This window comes from Neopelma chrysocephalum, unplaced genomic scaffold, assembly GCF_003984885.1.
Source record: "Neopelma chrysocephalum unplaced genomic scaffold, ASM398488v2 Primary Assembly neopelma1_70, whole genome shotgun sequence".
Classification (NCBI taxonomy): domain Eukaryota; kingdom Metazoa; phylum Chordata; class Aves; order Passeriformes; family Pipridae; genus Neopelma; species Neopelma chrysocephalum.
Window position 1 is genome coordinate 5095622 of NW_020897730.1, and position 20009 is coordinate 5115630.

At 38.4% G+C, this 20009-nt stretch overlaps 1 protein-coding gene across 13 annotated transcripts in view; it reads left to right on the top strand.

The window, feature by feature from the left end:
* The window catches only part of DOCK10 (dedicator of cytokinesis 10), a 122712-nt gene that overhangs the window by 66360 nt on the left and 36343 nt on the right, over positions 1 to 20009 (top strand). For all 13 annotated transcript variants that reach the window (XM_027686077.1, XM_027686078.1, XM_027686074.1 and 10 more), the window contains exons 15-25: positions 4144 to 4266; positions 5589 to 5668; positions 6727 to 6914; positions 7542 to 7607; positions 8454 to 8546; positions 10408 to 10531; positions 10684 to 10805; positions 11482 to 11568; positions 12098 to 12190; positions 14203 to 14321; positions 17168 to 17237. In XM_027686077.1, the coding sequence (XP_027541878.1) occupies positions 4144 to 4266; positions 5589 to 5668; positions 6727 to 6914; positions 7542 to 7607; positions 8454 to 8546; positions 10408 to 10531; positions 10684 to 10805; positions 11482 to 11568; positions 12098 to 12190; positions 14203 to 14321; positions 17168 to 17237 (1165 nt within the window). The remainder of the gene's footprint in view (positions 1 to 4143; positions 4267 to 5588; positions 5669 to 6726; positions 6915 to 7541; positions 7608 to 8453; positions 8547 to 10407; positions 10532 to 10683; positions 10806 to 11481; positions 11569 to 12097; positions 12191 to 14202; positions 14322 to 17167; positions 17238 to 20009) is intronic.

Consider the following 20009-nt stretch of genomic DNA (forward strand, 5'->3'; position numbering starts at 1 on the left):
GGACTGTAAAATGTCAAGAGGTGCAGGCTTGGCACCAGACTGACTTGAGACTTCATATTAACTCTGTCCTCCCTGCCTGTGGTCTGTGGTGATGTCCTGCAGCTCAGTCCTCGCTGTAGCTATCTTTAGGTACAACGATGATTTTAACTAGTTCAGGGTCTGGCTGGGCACTCGTGCATGTGGAGAAGTCTAGAACATTCTTTCACACCTTCAGCAAATCTTGCCAAGAATAAAATCCAGAAAAGTTTTCTTTTCACTTTGAAAGAAGAGCATTTTCCTTTTATAGGATTCTCCAGGTGTCAATCCCTAGTTGCCTGTAGAACTGTAGCTGCAGGTCTGCATTTGCTCTGCCTAAGGGAAGACTTAACAGACATGAGTGAAGTTCTGCTGCTATCCCTGCGAGGTGGATAGCACCATAAATGCCTGTCAAACTAGGGTGCACTGAGAGAATTCAAATTCCGCACTCATTTACATCTGCTTGTGTATTAACATTACTCAGAACCGACTTTGGTAAAAGAAAAGTATAATTTGGCCCTATAAAATCTATTTCTATTTTCACAGCTTGAAAATAGAAGTTTCCACATGAGGCTATCGCACTACAGGGGAAAAACGGTTTGGCTGTGACAAATAGCAAAACCCTGGTTTGGAAATATGTTTTCCAGCTAGTTCATTCTGGCATTAACCACAATCCTGTTTTTGTGTGGAAATTTTCCCTTCTTTAAAGCATTGCAGATGGCCACAGAGTGATTTTTACGTATACATTCAGCAAGCCAAAATCTTAACAGTTGAGTATTGTGCATGTGACTGAAACTCTTAATTAGCTCATGTGGCACCAGTTTGCTAGCATTGCTCAAAAGCATGACTCAGGGTTCTTCTCTGATTTCTCATTGGAGCTGGTGGGATCTGGTGTCTGTGTTCTCTTGCAGGTATAATTACGGTATGTGTTAGAATTACAGTGTGTCAGAGCCTCATATTCCTGCCAGAACTGCCAAAGTTTGCAAATATGTGCCTGAGATGCATATTGTAGATGTGGGGGGAAGTTTCATTCACTGAGATTAGTTTTTACACTTTTATTCCTTCAAACCTTCTCCACCCTCGTAAATGTCATGTTTTAGAGCCTAATATTTGAATCCTTCAGTAGCTTGTGCAGCTGCTGATTCGGTTCTCAGCTGGTGTAGGTTGATGTAAATGAAGGCAGTGAGGCTGCATTGATTTCCAGTAGCTGCAGATCTCACACTGAATGTCTAACCCTGGAGGTGAGCAATTTTTCCACAAATCATAAACCACTACTTCAAAAGTACTTTTTTTGGTGTTAAATTATGAACAATGTGTTGGTTTTCTGTGCTCAAAGAATTTTTAGGATTGTGGATCAGCTAACAATGTCAGAAGAGTAGAATCATATAAACACTTTAAGTACTGAGATGATGTTTCAGTTTCTTTAGTGTAATCTATTAATTTGTTTTCCCCTACATTACTACCCTTAGAATCTCTCCAAGATTTTATTTGTGTGAAATTTTTCTTATTAAAATATCTCTAGTACATAAGTGCTTGACAATAAGGCATCGTTACTGTCTTAGACAAGTATTGGACTCCTGGACTGTAGCAGTTTTTAATGCATTTCCTTTTTTTTGGTGTGACAGTTGCCATTCTCAAATGCTTTCAGTATGTTCACTGTGTCAAGGAGCACTCTTGCTCCACATGCAAGGATCTAGCAAAACATGGGATTGTGGTTATTTAGCTGTAGATGTAATGGCAATCCTTCAGCTTTAACAAACCCGAGGAATGGAGACACCAGTACAGTTTGACCAGCAGAAAGTCATCTAACTCTTCTCTGAGTGCATAATACAGCTTTTTAAGGAGGGTTATGTTGTTTTCCATGGACATCTAAGTTGCTCGTGTAGTAATAAGAATTTTACATAAATGAAGTATTGTGTGCAAGTTGGAGAGATGGAAATACTTCCCTGTTTTGTAGTGGTTTCATGGCCTTAATTTTATCCTGGGGGCATTATTCAGGCTGGAATATACTGCTGAACTTATGAGGAACAGTTCTAGAGGTAAAGCATATGATACCCAGGGAGCACTGATGATGAAGAGCAATGGTTGAAGGCAGAATGACTCTGTTAAGCCCTTCTGACTCCAAACCAGTGTGGCCAGAGGGGAGGAGTGGATGACTGTGGAATGCTTTGGGTTGGAAGAGACCTTAAAGATCATGAAGCTGTGTCCTTAAGCCTCCTGAAAGGCAGTGCTCAGTACCACCGATCCGGAGTGAGCTACTTTCAGCTTTTTTTTCCTTTTACACTTACATCCTTAGCCCTTCCTTGGTGAGTGCCCCTGCACCCTGCTGTGCTCAGCAGTGGTTTGCTTGGTGTCAGAGCCTGCCCTGGAATTAGTTAATAAGCTCCAGCAGAGCCTGGGCTTGCTCAACATCACACTGCAGAGCCCAGTGGCACAGCGGAAATCACTCACCGAATGTTTTAGTCCTCTCTGTTAGTCTGGAGGTGGAAGCAGTGCTGAGTCCAAGAAACATCATAGTGTCACCAAGACTGTAATAATTTTTAAAGCTTATCTTTTTTTTTCCTTTCTTTTCCTTTTTTTTTTTTTGACAGCAGTTTGATAGGATTTGTGAAGTAAGTGGTGGCTGCCAGAAATTAGGTCTGGTTTCTCATTAATAACTTAAGATCTTTGACACAGTGTGTTGGTGTGGACCTTATTTCCCTCTAATAGCTGGAGGCAAAAATCTGATAGAGGAGAGTTGATTATTCTCTACAGTTGCAAAGAAATGAAATAGGGCTGCTTCTCTCAATTAAGTTAAGATACAGTGCATTTATACTTACACTCATCCTCTTCCAAAGGTTTGCTCCATTATTTTGCATCTGGCAACAATTTGTCCTGGCATCAATTCTTCTTCTCACTGGCAGTGGAACAGAGAAGTAAATTAAGGAAGCAAGATTGGCCAAATGATTCACAGAACAGCACTTAGTGTCAAGAACATTTTACTTTTGTTAAGCAATGTTTTTTCATACTACAGTTGAATCCAAGGTTCATTAATTTGGATAGCTGTTACATTAACCAGTCCAGCCAGCATGTGTGATACTTGGGGATATACAAAGGGCACTGGAATGTCTTAATTAAATATTGAAAGCATCAATGAGCAGGAATGGAAATATCTGGAAATGTTTTCCTGTGCACACAACAGCTGATATTTATTGTTCTCAGTTATAGATTTTTAACACTTCATTTGGCACTTTGTAGCTGGTTCACCAAAAATTCAGTTGGTGCTCCACAACCTGTTTTGTGAAGAAAAGCTAAGCTGCAGTGAGTTGGTGTCTTGCTCCTGGAGGGCACAGGACAGAATTAATGCATAGGAACATTCATTGAGGTCTCTAACCTGGTTCTGCAAAAGCATTTCTTTATGTGGTAAGATATGGTGGTTGGGAATTGACAGCTTGCTATGATTTCTCTTATTTAAAATTGTAATGATTTTCCTTGGATAATAACTTCTTGGACAAAGCTACCTATTGAGGTTATGAATTCTTCAAAATGCTTCCTAGAAATGAGGAGTCAGGCTCTTTGTTGAAGTGAGGAGTCATGTCCTTGATGGGTGGGAAGGACGGTGAGGTGCCATGAGGTGCAGGGTCCTGGCTCTCAGCTGGGACTGGTCTCTCTGGGCTGGAGGAGGCAGCCTTGCAGCTAGGCCCATGGAGGGCTAGTTGGGAGCAGAGAGCTGCCTCCAGTGAGGAGCTGTGCACTTCCTTTCTAAAGTGAGACTAAGCTACAGAAGAGGGGGGAAGAGTGGTGGATGGGGAGCTAGATGGTGATCTGTGCCAGCACTAAACCCCAGTGACTCCTGACTGTGAGCAGTGCCCCTGCACTGGGGTCAGTGGGGACTCTCTGCAACACGTGAGATCAAACCAAGTCTCAAGTCTTTGCAGGGCTGGGACTGCACATGGAAGTCAACTGAAATTGTCTGTGCTCCTGCAAATATACAGCTCAGCAGGGCTTCCTTGTGTGAAGATCTGCAGGGAGCCCTTGAATTTGTGTAAGAATTCATGTCATAACCTCGTTAAAAGATTACGTGACAGTTTCAAATGTTCAAACATATGGGTGAGTGCTTATCAACATGTCATTTTTCTTTCTTTACAGACCAGTGTTTAAAGATAATCAGGGAAATGTTGACAGAGACTCCCGATTCTCACCTTTATTCAGGCAAGAAAGTAATAAGATTTCTATGGAAGATTTGATGAAACTAATAGCAGAATACAGAAGGTAAGGAAAAATGTTTAATTTGCTTTAAAAAAGAATAAAAGCTCTATAAAGCAGTGCAGAATAATTTTCACTGTTTTTTTTTCTTCATTTAACACAGAGTGCCAAACTGGCCATATTAAATTATTTTAAATTAGTGTTTTTCACATTAAGCTATTACCTGCCAAAGGGTGCTTTAGGTTGGACTTTCCAGGAAAACTGAAACGTCATTTGGCATGTTAATAAATGCTATGATAACCTAAAGATAGTGTTTCCTTAAATTAGCTTCTGTCAGGGGAGAAGTAACTTACTTTAAGTAAAGTAACCTACTTTACTACAGGTGAAGTAACCAACAAGGGAACATTATCTCAGGGAAAAAAAAAATGAAGAAAATAGAGGAAAGGAGAGAGAGAAGTTAAAAACATTCTTTATAGGTTTCCCCACTCCTTGCTTTTGTTTTTTTGAGTCTCCATGACAAACTGAAGAGTGGACATTGAAAGGAAAACCATCTCCAAATGTTTGACAGTGTGTAAATCAGTGAACAGCAGTTTGGCTGGATAGTCTTCCACACAGGTATAAATCAGGTTAATCCTAGAGCAGAGCCTATGTTTATACTGGATAAGTGACATGAGAATTGAACCATGAATTCCTTCTTGTCCTTTCTACTCTAAATGTGCCTAAAAATGAATTAATCTAAATAACTTCTGTTCCATTTGTATTAAAAAGATCACATAAAGATTGAATGTCAGCTACAGGGAATGGATCAAGCCCACAGCTTGCCATGACATCTTACTGGTCAGGAAGCTTTACTGAAATTCTCTCTGCCCTTAGTAGTCACCACTGCTGTGTTTGTCTCTCTAAAGCATCTCCTAATAAGAGAAATTTAGCATCATGGTTTTGGCACTTCTCAAATTTCTTGGGCACAAGGAATACATCTTGTTCCCTTTTCATGGCACTTGCAGAAGTCGTGTTGCTGTGGACCCCTCTCTTCCCAGTGTTCATTGAATTCCTTTTAGGGAACATTTGATTGAGATTTTAGAAAGAAAAAGTGGGTGAGTTAATTCTATAAGGATTGGTTCACCAGTTTCTTCCTCTTCTTCAAAATAATATTGCTTGCAAAGAGAAGTCAGGAACGAGAACAAGGAAAAAAACCCACAAAACATCATATATCTTTTCTGCTGTTACATTTGATTTTAATTTAATAGCCAATAGATGTATGTAAAATGTGTTTAATATATATTTATATCTTAAATCAGGGTCTGGTTTTCATTTTAGATCAATTCCTGTGATGAGTCTCACCTCCATTATTCTAATTTTCTAAAATCTTTTCATTTCTGTCCTTGCAGAGCAGAGAAGATTAGCAAAATACAGACAATACCTGGCTGCTTGGAGATTGCAGTTGATTGTGTTCCTTTGGAACATCCAAGTATGATTCCACTTTAAAATTAATTATTGTAATTAAACAGGACATTTTCATAGGCTTTCTGTATATAATTGCTGCCTCGAGACAGGTCTGGTCTAAGTGCCTGTTGAGTAGAAAAATGTATGCAGAGGAGTGTTCTTGATTTTTTTTTCATTTAATTACACATTGTTTGTTTTATTTTGTACCTGTTTTAAGTGTCTGTGAAAGAGAGGAAAGAGAAACCACGCTACTCTAGATGGCACAGAGCTGCTTCTCCCCAGCCTGCTTGGGCTGCAGAGTGCCTGCATTACCCTGCAAAGGGCAATTTCCTCCCGTGCTAGTTTAGAAGGAAGTAAAGTTTGACAGAAGGAAGTAAAATGGGGTTTGAGGAAGGAATCTGTATGCAGGGCTGTCAAATGGCTTTTCTCAACAATAGCTCAGGACATCCCTAAGTTGATGACCCCTCTCAGCTGCTTTTACTCAAACAGCCCTTGAGTTCTTCCTGAAGTTTCAATGTCTCACTGATTTAATGGCAGAGGCAGAGAGAGTGTTCTCTGTCCATTGTCAGTCTCTCCCAGTCTGAGTGATGGGGTGCTTATTTTCATCTTCTGTTTCTTGATCTGATTTCAGGTGTCCCAATTGCATCATATATTTAATCTAGTTCTGCACTACTTGTTTCTTCATTCTATTTACTATGTTATTAGATAACAGAAAAACTTAACTGAGCTGTAAAATTGATTAGAAGCAGCATCACTTCAGTATATTCTGTGGAAACTGTTCATATACCAATTGGGCTGTTATGCCATTAAATGTCATCAAATACTGTGTGTGTCAAAAGAGGCTTCCAATGCTGTACTGCTTAACTCAAGTGAGATAAACCATTTAAGGATGATATATTGCAATTGTTCTGAGCTAACATATAAATTTAAGGCATGATTTGACCTGTTGCATCTTATCACTACTCGTACCTTGCAAGTTAAGGCAGAATTTTACATGTTCCGTATCAATATTACTTATTCTTAGTAGTAAGACTGTAAAAACAAACATAATATGTGATGGTTCTCTTTTCTGTTCTTTTGAAGACTGTGTAACTTCATCCTTTATTCCAATCAAACCATTTCATAATATAAAGGAGTATCAACCTACAGTGGAAGTTGAGGAGTTTGTGCAGGAATCAACAAAATATTCTCGACCTTACAGAGTGTACAAGAACCAAATATACATATATCCAAAACACCTCAAGTATGATAGCCAAAAACACTTCAACAAGGTACAGTATGTGACTAATTCAGGCCAACAGTGGGTAGTAGGGTACTGCATGAGCTTTTGTTAGAATGGAGGAGTACTTATAAAAGAGGGGGAAATAGTGATTTCACTCACTTGGCTTTTCACCTTTTTCAGGTTTTGCAATCATAAAACACAGTATGATTTTAATTAATTGAATCTGGGTTAATTTTAAATTGTATCAGTGATTCAAAGAGAGATCATGTGGTAATACTTTTTTCACAATTTTCAGAAGGGCTTTATTTTAATGAAATAATGTGTGCAGATAAAATTAGTCTGACTAATATTTGTAGTTCTTAAGTGAAACCTGAGTACTACTTATATTTTCATGGTGGTTGAAAAATAATTGAGGACGAGACATAGGTAAGTGCTGGTCACTTAATAATCTGCTTCTACACAGTAATTTTGAGGTCTGGCTTGCATTTTGTCAGTTCTTCTTGGAGATATTATTTCTAGTGACACCACTGTGACTTAAAGGCATTATAAATATTGATCACCATCTGCATGTTTATCCTAGATTTTGAAAAGACCTAATTTCAGCCCTGTAGTTTGCCTGAGTTTTTATGGGTATCCCATTTCTGATCTAAGCTTTAATGCATTTCTGTCTTTCCAGGCGAGGAATATAACAGTGTGCATTGAATTTAAAAGCTCTGATGAGGAAGGAGCAAAACCACTGAAGGTGAGCTACAAGAAGAGTATATTCAGAGGACGCTGTTTCTGAGGACATTACTCATAAAACCCAGGGCTACACTGATGGAAACAGTTAAAGAGTGAATGTTGTCATACATCCCTCTACATCTGTACTGTGGGTCTGTTAGATCCCAGCTTGACATGGTGATTCCAGCTTACAGTGGCACTTTGCAGTGCCAGCTTTCTGACTGGTGGAGGGCAAAGAAGACGATATTAGAAAAATGAACCTTTTTTTTACAGTGCAGCTTGCTTATTCTAGAGTTTAGCATTTATCATACAGTTCTCACTGAGCTCAGGACACTTGATTGAAAAGAGTGAAGCACAAAATTAGAAGGACCTTAGACTTAATTCTTAACTTTTGCTATTGCCAAGGGCTATTGCATGATATAGTTGTGGTCTAGTTTCCCCACCAATTAATAAAATTGCCATTACTCAGTAATCAAGAGCCCCCAGACAGACTCTACCAGAAAGCAGATTGTTAACTGGGATAGCTTTTGTAACATTAAAGTCAGTAAGGGCACTGTATTGTGTATTGAACTGCATAAACATGAAATAGCTTTTGTAAAGGTTTTTGCAGAAAACTCTGATAACAGCAAGGAAGAAGTCTAATGAGTCTGCATTGCTTAATTGAGCTTAGGGTAATTTTCACAGAATCAATGGACTTTTACTGGAAGTATGTATAAAAAGTCCAGGTTTGATCACTTAAAGCATTCCTTTTAATATTTGATCAAAGTAACGATCAATCTTTCATGACATTGTTTTCAATGTGCATGCATATTAGATATACCAAGACTAGTATCTTCACAATGTAATTAAAGCATGTTCCTCTTATCAGTGCATTTATGGGAAGCCAGGTGGATCATTATTTACATCATCAGCCTACACCTCTGTGCTACATCATTCCCAGAATCCTGATTTCTATGATGAGGTCAGTCTGCTTTTCCTTTCATTAAATGTCTGCCAGTCCTTATGTTTGCCAATGAGACAGAAAAATATCTGTAAAGAATGCTTCTGTTACAACTGCTTGTGTATGTGGATGGGCTTGTGTTATGTAGATTGACATGCAGTCTCACGTTTTGTTTTCTTTTCTTAAATCAACTCAGTGAATCATTCCTTTTGTAAGATGTTCTGAGTACAGTTAAGATGCTGTAGAATTAATTAGGAACAGTCCAGCTCTCTAAAATGCACGTCTGGATTGCATTAGGGGTCCAGCTGCATCTCTGAATTTAATGGAAACAGTAAACATTATGATGAAGTGTGGAGCCAAGTGTCAGAACAAATCCCTTCTCTGAGATATGAGATCTGCACTGGGGCATTTTTGTTGATCCAGTGGTCTGAACAGAATGTACAGTGACGTGTAGTGGTTGCAGAAAGTCATTTAACTGGTGCTTTTGGGGGTAGAGCTATAGACTAGAGTTCATATGTTGACCTTTGCCAAATGTTAGTCACACATGCACCTTTATGTTCCACCAACACCAAGTATTGATTCCCCAGGCTTTCTGCAAGTGAACTTAATTTCACCCTTAGAGTGACTAGTGTGTTTGGCCTGTGAACGTTATGTGTCTGTCCTGAGTTTTCCACTACTGCTTTATGTGTAGTGATAAGACTGGCAAACAGCATAGTATATATAGCCAGCATTTTCCAAATTTTTCTTGGGAAAACTTCCCTTTTCAGTAAAAATTTACTTTGATAAAATGGCAGAGCCAAGATCAGCAGGTAATGTACAAATACATGTGACGTATCAATTGTAAGATTCATGTTTAGGAACTGAGTGAAACTTAAAGCATTACATTTTCAAGATCTTGAACTCCTTGCAAATCCTTTACAAGATGTGTCATGGGGTTTAACACATCTGAAGGTGCCCTTCATGTGATGCTGGTGAGCCATTTGGTTTGGGCAGATTACTTACAACTTGAACAAAGAGCTGAATTCAGATGTTGATAGCCAGTTTGGCTGGAAGAGATGTGCACCTGTCCTAGATGTCCCTAGTACAGCAAGTGCAGTCTTTAAAAGAATGTAGTATGTTAAGAAAAAAGTTGTCTTGATCTCCATGTCTGAGTGCCCATTTCATATGTATGTTTATGGTATTAGATTCTTACCCATAAGCTGATTCAACACTGGAAGCATTTGTCAACAATTTCTAATCCTTACTTTAGCTTGGATAAACTTCATTATAGCTCACAAGGGCAAAGGGTCATTTTTATTAGTTCCTATAGCAATATTTTTGATTACTTTGTATTTTTATTCAAATAGATTAATAATTCCTCAAATCCAGTAGGTAGGGATTCATGGATGGTGTGATACAGGGTTTAAGACTGAGCAGAAATCATAGACAAAAGTTTATTTTCTTGTCAGCCTTTCTTACTTGGTCTTTGCCATGAAACGATGATGGAGTAGCAGAGATGTCATTTGTGTTTTCAGATGGTCATCCTGAAAATATGAGCATGGTGATGGCTATTTATGACTGCTGGAGTGCAGGTGGTCACTTCGAAGCAGGGTCTATCACTCTTTAGTTCTGTCCTTATTCATATTACACTCTTTCATCATAAATAAAAATATTCATCCACAAGACAAAGTGGAAAAAAGCTGTTTAAAGTAAAAGTGATAGATGATCATCCTAAAAAATTTCCTTAAGAGAACGTTTATTACCATGGGACAGACATTACCCAGTAAAGGCAGGCTGTACTTAGACCTCTGCATAGAGAGAGATGTCACTCATTTAGCCCATCTCTGATGCCTGGTTTAATCAATTTTTAAACTAAAGTGAGGTGTAACATTTTACATTTCAGGTGAAAATTGAACTTCCCACTCAACTCCATAAGAAACACCACATTCTGTTTTCATTTTATCATGTCACCTGTGACATAAATGCAAAAGCTAATGCCAAAAAGAAAGAGGCTCTGGAAACACCAGGTACCTGTAGTAGAATTACTTTCGATTATAAATATAAATTATGTACATTCAAATAAGGATTGCAAAATTTTTGGCTGGATATTATTGTCTTCCTTTGAACTTTAGAAGCTCATTTTTTCCAAAGAGTCATGTTTATTTGTTCTTGTGCACAGTGGGATATGCTTGGCTTCCTTTGTTGAAAGATGCCCAGTTAGCTTCCCAAGAACACAACGTGCCAGTGGCAAGCAGTTTGCCTCCCAATTACTTGAGCCTTCAAGAACCAACTAGTGGAAAGGTATTAATTCATCCTTTCATATTATTCAAACGGTGCAGAGCATTTATTTTGACGTGTTTTACATGAGATCAGATTGCCATTTGCATTTACTGGGAAGTGTAAACAGTAAATAGGGTATCTGTCTTAGAATATTCATTTGCATATCTTTGAGTATAGGAACTAATATATGTAGCAGTGGACTGAGTGGCATATGTTGCTGATTCACAGGTGTATATGGGAAAAGTGTGTTTTATAGCTATGTATTCTACGGTGTTATACCTAAGTTCTCCCAAATGTGAATCAGAGTGGTCAAAAAGAACTCTCTCCCAAACTCAAGCCATATGACATTCATTCTCCAGCTGATGTGATCCACAATTGTGATTCATTCTCCAGTTTTGTGGTGTGATATCATATTTTCCCGCTGATCCTGCCCAGCTTGGATTATTTCTGCCTCCTTGTGTTTGTTTTACTATTGTCATGAGGACAGGGTGGGGCAGTGATCTGGTCCCTTGAATGATAGCATTGGGCTTGTGTTAAAAAGTGGGTTTGTATTGCAATAATTCTGTGTTTGTGAAAGCACAATAGCCAGTACAGTTCATGCGCACTCATGTGCAAAGCTATGCACTGAGAAGTTGATGTAAACTTGAATAAGTAGGAAATAGGTGGGAAAATATTATTTTTGGTTTTGTTTTGATAGCAGATCGGCTGTGATGTAAAATGGGTAGATGGTGGGAAACCACTTTTCAAAGTCTCTACTTTTGTTGTATCGACAGTAAATACTCAGGTAAGCCAACCTTCCTCTTAGCTCTATTATCTGCTTACAAATAAAAAGTGGCAAGGAATGTCTGAAAGGTGTTCTAAAATCTTGTATGAATTTGTTTCTGTAACATTTAAAGGTTATTTCAATGTAGAGGGTGAGATGCCAATGATGGAATACACACTTTAAGGAAAAATAAAAATTGCTTAAGGTCATACCAACAGAAAAATTGTGGAACATTAATTTAAATAGCAAGAAAATAAATTGTGAGCACCAGAAAGAAAAAAGATTCTGGCCTTTGGAATCCCTTAAATTGTGAGGATAAAAATAATCACTCACAACACTGAAAAAAGAGTGGTCAAAGCACCTAGAAACAATTTGTATATAGCAAGCTGTGCTGGGCAATGGGTTGGACTAAATAAGTTGATTTTCTTTCAGTGGTGGGGACATGGGTGTGTTGTTCATGGGTATCACAGATGATTGCTGCAATCAATTTCTGATGCTGAATTCTAATCTTCACTATAACACACATTAATGTGAATGTTTATCATTTTAGGATCCATACCTGAATAACTTTTTCCATCAGTGCCAGGAAAGGGAAAAGGATCTGTCTCAGCCTCCTACCTCAAACTTTGTCTATTCTTGTAAGGTAAAGTGACCTATAGCATGAAGTGCACCACACAACTGTATTTAGGGCTTTCTCTCAACTCATCCATCACTGCACAGCTCTAACCAGGCTCACCAGGAGGCAGTGGGTCTGTGACAGCTCTGGTTTGATGTATTTGATGTGACAGATGCATTTCTGATCACAGAGCTGCCTCCTATCCATTGTCATTTAGAGCACGGCTGCATCTGCCCCATCAGCTTTGATAATCCAGCCTATGCCAAACCTCAGATCCTGTTAAAGGATAATGTAATGTTGCTCTAGGAATGAAGGGGAAAAGAAGTTATAGCCTGTAGAGCTGCAATATTCCTGCTAATCCTCTCTTGCCTTAAATAAATTCTATCCTTACCTCCTCTAAAAACCTGGATGCTATCCAAAGGGCTGCTCAGGGTATTTTGTGTGTATAAATCAAGGGTTCTTGTTGCCTGTCAAGTTCTGAAATCAGAAGGAATATACCCTTTCTGCAAAGATGAAGCGAATAAGCAAGAGCTGCATAAAATGTTCCTGTATTCAATAGAGATCAAAAGCTGTGAGAAGGGAGGAGTATGACAAGCAAATTAGAAAAGCAGCACATAAAAGTAAGGCCATGATTCTTTGCCTGTTCATGAGTGCTGAAATTCAGAGTTCTTGCTCTCCAATATGCTTACAGGACATTAAAAAGCAGATAAACAAGAAAACTGAAGGGTGGATGTGACACTGTTCCATCTCTGAACTGTGACTCTGAAACATCGTACATATACATTTTTTTATATTTCCTTTTAGCAGTCTGTAAAATTTAATAGGTGTTTTGGGGTTTAGATGTTACCATCATGTAGGTGCTTTGCCCCTTTCCTTCATTGTTCATATTTTCCTGTTTGAGTGTACCTTAATCAGATATAAGCTGCTTGGGAAGAGATTTTTGCTTTAATAAATATAGAATAAATTCCAATAAATCATGCTCATTCTCTGGGCAAATCTGTAGGGGTGGCCACTACTTTTGTTGGTAGATGCAGGTAGGCCTGAAAGGAGTAGCTTTGTTTTCAAACACTGTCTTGATGTAAAGAAATTATTAAGGGGTGTGTTCACAAATCAAAGCACCAGTGTTATTTAGAGATTATAGCTCTACAGAATGAAGTCCTTAATTAAGTTCTGAGAAGCCATTGAGCATATTAGACAAAATTTAGGAATCCACAAAAGCTTTACAACTTTCTAGACAGTAAGTTGGTTACCTAAACTACCAGAATTGCACTGTTCTTTATTTGCTGTTTGCAGTTTACCTAATTTCAATAATTTTTATAAGAAAACAGATACAATCTTGTATGCAACAAGGGATCAACTATACAATATAACCAGACACTAAGTAATCTTCCCCAGAGTATTTTGCTTTTGTTTATAAATCACTAATACCTTTGTTAGAAGTTCTGGAATGATTTGGAAATGACTGAAATAAAAACCTAAGAGAAATTCAAAGGAGGGGTTTGGTTTTTTTAATTAAAAGCTCAATATCTTTCTTGAATAGAGAAGATATAATGTCAGTCCAGTCAGGTTAGCTTGTTAATACTACTTTTTACCACTGTGCTTTTAACAAAAGTATTTTAGCCACAACAAGTTCAGTTTATCAGATTTCTGCATTAAAAAACATGAGTTTTCATGAAAATAGGAAACGCACGTGTTTGAAAATAGTAATTAACTTCTTTTAATGCCCTGAGATACTTATCCTTAGTGAAATAAGAGAATTGATTTGGGTTTCTCTCTTTTCTCTTCTTTTGCCCTTAAGTCAGGGTAGAAAAAAATACTGGAATTCTGAAATTTGGGCAATACCTACAGTTGTGTTCATGATCATATTTAAAACAAAGTCCATTGGGAACCAATTCTCAACTTAGTTGACCTGTTTTCCTACTGCTACACCAGTGCATGCACTGCACTTTACCTGCCAAAGCAGGGAAGCTTCATGGCAGTTGTCAGCTTTCATTACCTGTATTGGAAGTCTCTCATTTTCTTTCTTATATCCCTTACAGAATTTGCTGAGGATTGAGAAGATCCATGTAATTATGAATTTTCTTCCTATAGTTCTGAATCAACTCTTCTGGGTTCTGGTGCAAAATAGTGATGATGAAGTTACAACAGCTGTGACCAGGTATCTGAATATTTCTTTCTTCACTCAAGAATGCAAATGTAGATGTCAGTCCAACTATAGCTGCTCTATGACAGTTAGACTTCAGTAGGTGAGAATGCCTGCTTGCCCTTTAACACAGGGCTCTGCAAATAATGCATGGAAGAACATGGTATCATGTGGCTGACTGTGATACCAGCCAGGAAATCCTTGACCATGGTGGACACGTCTCTCTACCCAGAGGCAATTTTAGGTAAAGGTCTCATTTCTAAGGAGTTAAGTGCTTCCTGACAAAGCTGGCTTTCAACTTTGGTTTATGTTTGGTTCTGAGGATGTGGCATTCAGCGTAGAAAGAGCTTAGCATATTGCTGCATCCAATACAGAGTCAAAACAACCAGGTCACACTGTTCCAGGGCATTTTTTAATTAGAATATATCAGCAATAACTGAAAAGCAATAGAAGCATTTTCCAGTGAGTGGGCAAACAACTGGAATGATTTGCTGAGCCTCTCACCCCTCACATAATGAAATTGTCTTTATTGATGCTGTTAATCAGGATAGTGAGGAAAAAAAATACTAGAGAGATTATTATTGGTCTCTGCAGGAGGGCAGAAAGTTTCCTTCCATTTACTTTTGGCCATAATGGTGTTTTGGTTGTACTTCTGCCAGTAGCTAAACATGGGGACTACAATACTACTTGTAGGAAAAAGTTACAACTGTCCCTGCAACCCTATTAGACTAATCTGCTGTCAGTATACAGACTGTGCTTCAGAATTAGTTCCTGAAGAAAGATTAATTAGGAAAACTTAAAGGAGAAAGGAAGCAGAATTCCCCATCTTAACCTCGAAAAGCTAGAGTTTCAATATGCTTTATCAAAGAATTGTGGCATTTTTCAGGGCAAAGTCCAGTTTAACAACAGCTAGGTACTAGGATTAAAAGAACCTTTCCTGGTAAATGTGTGTGATTTCATCAGTGCACGCTGTTTTAAAGGGAGAGAGGCCATCAGAGCTTTGTTGGGCCCCCTTTGTGGCCAACAAATCAACTGATGTTTAGGCTAGAGAGAATGAAGATTTTTGTCCCAGGCTACAGTTTCAACGTCAGTTAACTGACTAGAAAAATGCTGTAGAAGGAGCAGCTGTTTAAACTATAGTTTTAAAGATTAGATGGAAAAATGGAATGATGTTAATTTTTTCATACTTCGTATTTTGACTGTACACCCACCTGGCCAAAAAAAAAAAAAAGAGAAAAACCAAGCCCAAAAACAAAAAGGAGAAGGACCTCAGTGTCTTTTGCTTGCATGTGTGGTAGGTTTTGTGCTGGTAGGACTGATGTCAATGGCAATATGCTTGTCTGCTGTGTGTGTCATTCATTGATGTGTCCTATATATACCCACAGTGTGTTTTGTTCTGAATAGCTTGAAGCAGCTTGTGTTGAACTTATTAAAAGCAACAACAACAGAATGAGAGCATAGATTGGCTTATGTGTGGGGCAGAAAACATTATTCCTTTTATACTCTTATGGTTATTTACTTGTCTGGGGGCCCAGTCGTGTCATCATTTCTCTGTCACATCTTTGCCAGAACTCATTTCGGTTTCAAAGCAGAATAAAGGCTGAAGGATTGAGGTGGACACAGTTATTCTATCATAGCTTTTGCATTTTTCTACAAGTTTTACTTCTACTAACAGCAAGAAATTAGATATATTAAAAATACTGACTTAAAGAGAATTATAAAGCTTTTGATTCCAGTAATAATTGCCAGGAATCACTCCAGTCAACAAGCTACTCAAAAGGGGTATTTGTATGTGGACCACAGTCAGGCATATTAATAATCTATTTTAGTCACACAATTACTATGTATACCCCTCAATTCGAGATATGGTTCGCTAATATTTGACATTTGAGTATCATGAACTGTTTCCTAGCCATCCTTTTAACATAAAAATTGGATTATAAAAGAGTCTTTTCTATATTAAGTACCCTGAAAAAATGAGATCCCAATAATCAAAAGGAAATTATGGTCGAGTTGAAGAAGGCTTCTTGCCCAGACTTGTGTTTTCTGAAGCAGGATGATCTCAAACAAAGATGGCCCAGGTACAAATTGAAGAGGAAACTTTGCTGAAGTGCTTGGTCTCAAGTAGTGCCATGTCTGCTGTTAGTAGGAGCTCAGGTTTTGGGAATGAGTGCTGGCATGACCCAGGCAATTTTCTTCCTTGTTGCAGATTCCCAAGCTGATCTGCAGATGCCCAAAGCATCTATGGTCACACCCAGTGTCCAGCCTCTCCCTGCTGTGCAGTAACAAGAGGATGCTTAGCTCAGCCTCTTGTGCTGGGACTGGGTCCAAGGATATGAGCAAACAGTGCAGGAGAGGGGCCTGCTTGGGCTTCAGCCCAGGCTTGTGTTTGTTTTTGATGAACAATGACATCATATGCAAAATATCAGAGAATTTACAGAATTAAAAAGATCTGAGAGAACCTAACAAGTAGCATTCCCAGAGAAAGGTGCTCTTGCCTGTCTGTTTCACTAACATACTCTAATTTTTGTTATTCCTAAGTATCCAATGTGTGTATAAGCTTTAGTTGGTTAACGTTTTCTGTTGTTGTGATGACAGTACATTATCCTTAAAACTGGGTGCATTTTGTTTGGCCAATGCATATATAGCAGCACAATCTGTGAAAGTGGAGGGCCCAAGGAATGACTGATTTTTTTTCCCCAGTGGACAGTTTCTGTGCATGCTGTTCATCATTTGGATCACATCCCTCATGGACTGTTTCACCTGAGCTTACAGTAACAGGACAATGTGATGCACCAGGTGGACTTTCTCTGCCTTATGACACAAAACAGCTCAATTTTTATTCTTTCTTTATCTTGCAGAGTTCTTACAAACATTGTTGCTAAGTGCCATGAAGAACAATTAGACAACTGCATCAATTCTTATGTGACGGTATGGTTGCTGTTGTAACGTTAACTATTGGGGGGCTGGAGGGGTTTGGTGGTTTTGTGCACTTTTTTCCTATTTATTAATTGTACTTGTTTGTAGCTTTTTCTGCATTTGCATCATAACTTTCTGCCACTAGTGACTATGTGACTGTAGTGAGGAAACTAACTTAAAAACTGTTCCTTTGAGGAGAACGAAGGATTGCTCAGGTCTCCTCTGCCTGGTGCAGCTTTATTTTCCATCAGACACCGAAGTTGAGCAAGCACAGGAGCAGGAAGCTGCAGTGCACTCAACTGATAACTAGAACTTACATTTTAGGAGCAAAACCTGGTGCAAATGCACTGCCACTGACCTTCTAGGAGTGTAGCCTTAGTGCCAGTCTTTGTGAAATGGTGCTAAACTGAGAATTTCCCACCATGCAGGGTTTGAGAAGGAAGGAAGGGGGAAATAACTACATGAAAGATCATGAAACTTCAGCCAGATAGATACCAGCTAGAGATATTTAATGCTGTTTGCCTGTAGTTTGCAGCACTCCTTCTGACTGTGATGAGATTTATCACTATGAAGTATCTGGCCACCTATATTATGTAGGTACAGGGCTGCCCTCATTGCAGTTGAAAAGGATCCAAAAGTAGTAATTTTTATGAACGAGGTACTTCTTGGTGCTTTTCTTGGTTGCAAGGTGGCTGCATGTCTCTTAGGAACCTATAGCTTTTTAACTTCTGATTATGAAGTCATAATTTTAGTTTCAAGATTCCATGTTTTTGCATTTGCTCTTGTACATGAATTCTTTTCTCATCTGTGGAGTTCAGATTCTTGTAACTTTTCCCTGTTTACTCAGCTTTTTTCATCCATTATTGTTTTGAAGAATAGAGTATATTTAGAATATATATGTCTATGTTCTGTGTAGGGAATTTGGTTCTGGACAAGCTGTAGTATAACTTAAAATAACAAAGGAGTGGCCTCTTTAAAGATGATCTCCTTGTTTTCTGTATCAGTTGAATATCGATTAAATGAGTATGAATAATGCTGTTGGCCAGCAAGTTTCTCATCATCAGTACATTTGGGTAACAGCTTTATAAGCTGAGAATTTTATGAAGCAGCGTGTTTTTCAGTAGAAGCATAGATTAACTCCTGTTCCTGGCATGGGCAGAAAAATCCATTGGCATTTAAGGGTGTTACACTTATTTTTTCCCTTCACTTGCCTTTATTGTTTTCTCTCACTTTCAGTTGCAGGAGAGAGGGCTGGGAAATTTTGTTGTAGTCATACTAGATGAATCAGTAATGAGAAAGCTGTAAAATCTCTGATTATTATGTTTATTAACTTATTTGTGTATTTCAAATAGCAACATAGAGGAGAATTGCAGGTTGTTAGAAGAATTGAAGTAGATATTGTCATCACTTTGTCTCTTGACCTGCTCTGGTCAGTGATGACAGAACTAATGGAGGTTGTGATAGCAATGAGAAACCCCTCACAGTCATGGAAGGAAGCTTTGGGAGACACACAGTATGATGGGCTTCTGGCTGTAATGATATCCTGCTTCACTGTGTAACAAGTAGTTTTCATGAAGTACATTTCATTTGTGGATGATGAGTAATATATGTGACATAAGTTCAGAAGGAGGTGTTTAAATTAATTTTAGGAATAAAGTAAAAGCAAATACGTTCCTGATAAACTGGAAACTTTAGCATGTTCGTGGGTAGAATAATGAAAATAGGTTAGGAGTTAGGTTGCTAAATGGGAAAACAGTTCAATTTCAGTGTTGACAACTGTTAGTTGATATTTCCATGGTATGGATTTACTTTCATACTTTATGAATGTATGTGTTTATAGATTCATGTACCTCAGCACCTGAGTAGTTCAATTTTCGTCTCAAGTACTCCAATTTAAGCACGGAAGAATTCTGCTGAAGTCCAGCAGAGCTGTTAAGACTCCAAAATAAATAACCCATGTAACATTTAAATATAGTTAATTAAATGGGTATTGAAACCTCATCTACTCAATAACTTTTAAAAATTGCAGTAAACACCTACTGAAGGACCAGCTAAATATCTTTGAAACTACAGGTGATTATTAAGCTACACCATAAGTTCATTTAGCCTGTTTCCCATTTCCAGCTGCAGTCAGAAACCAATAAGTGTTAATCTCTTTTTTTTCCATCTGTAAGGAAACAAATACCTGGTTTACAAATGCTGTTTTGGGAATAAGTGAGTTGAGAATTGTGACTCACAATGCAGTAATAATGCAGAATTACACTGACTTAAGTAACTGGACCCAGAAGTGCCAAACTGCATAGGGAGAAGCTATAGCATCTGCTATGGAAGCAAGGCTGCATATTAATAAGATATTTTCAAGGGATATTTTCTTTTGCCAACCTGGTTGTATTGAAAAGGTATTTGATCCCAACTGATGCACTGTCAGAGCTCTTGCTTAAGGGAAGGCACAGTGGTACTGAATTATTAGCCTAACATGTTGAATAAAACTCATAGTAGATTTATGAGTTCCGAGCAACTCGGTAGATAAATTCCTTTCTTGAGGGCTTGGTTTCCGAGAGGGGTATAGTTTTCCCCTTCTGTCAGCTCCAGTGGGTGCTCTACACCTTTCAGGATGAAGAGTTGTTACCAGCTCTGACTAGCTGTTGCCACTGGAAGAAAGGAGCAAGTGAAAGGTGGCCCTGACTAGGTGGGTGAAAAACCCTCCATACTTCCTTTGCTTGCTTAATCTTTTCTTTCCTGGTGAACTGGCTTGAAAGGCAATTTAGACATGTCAGGATCCTA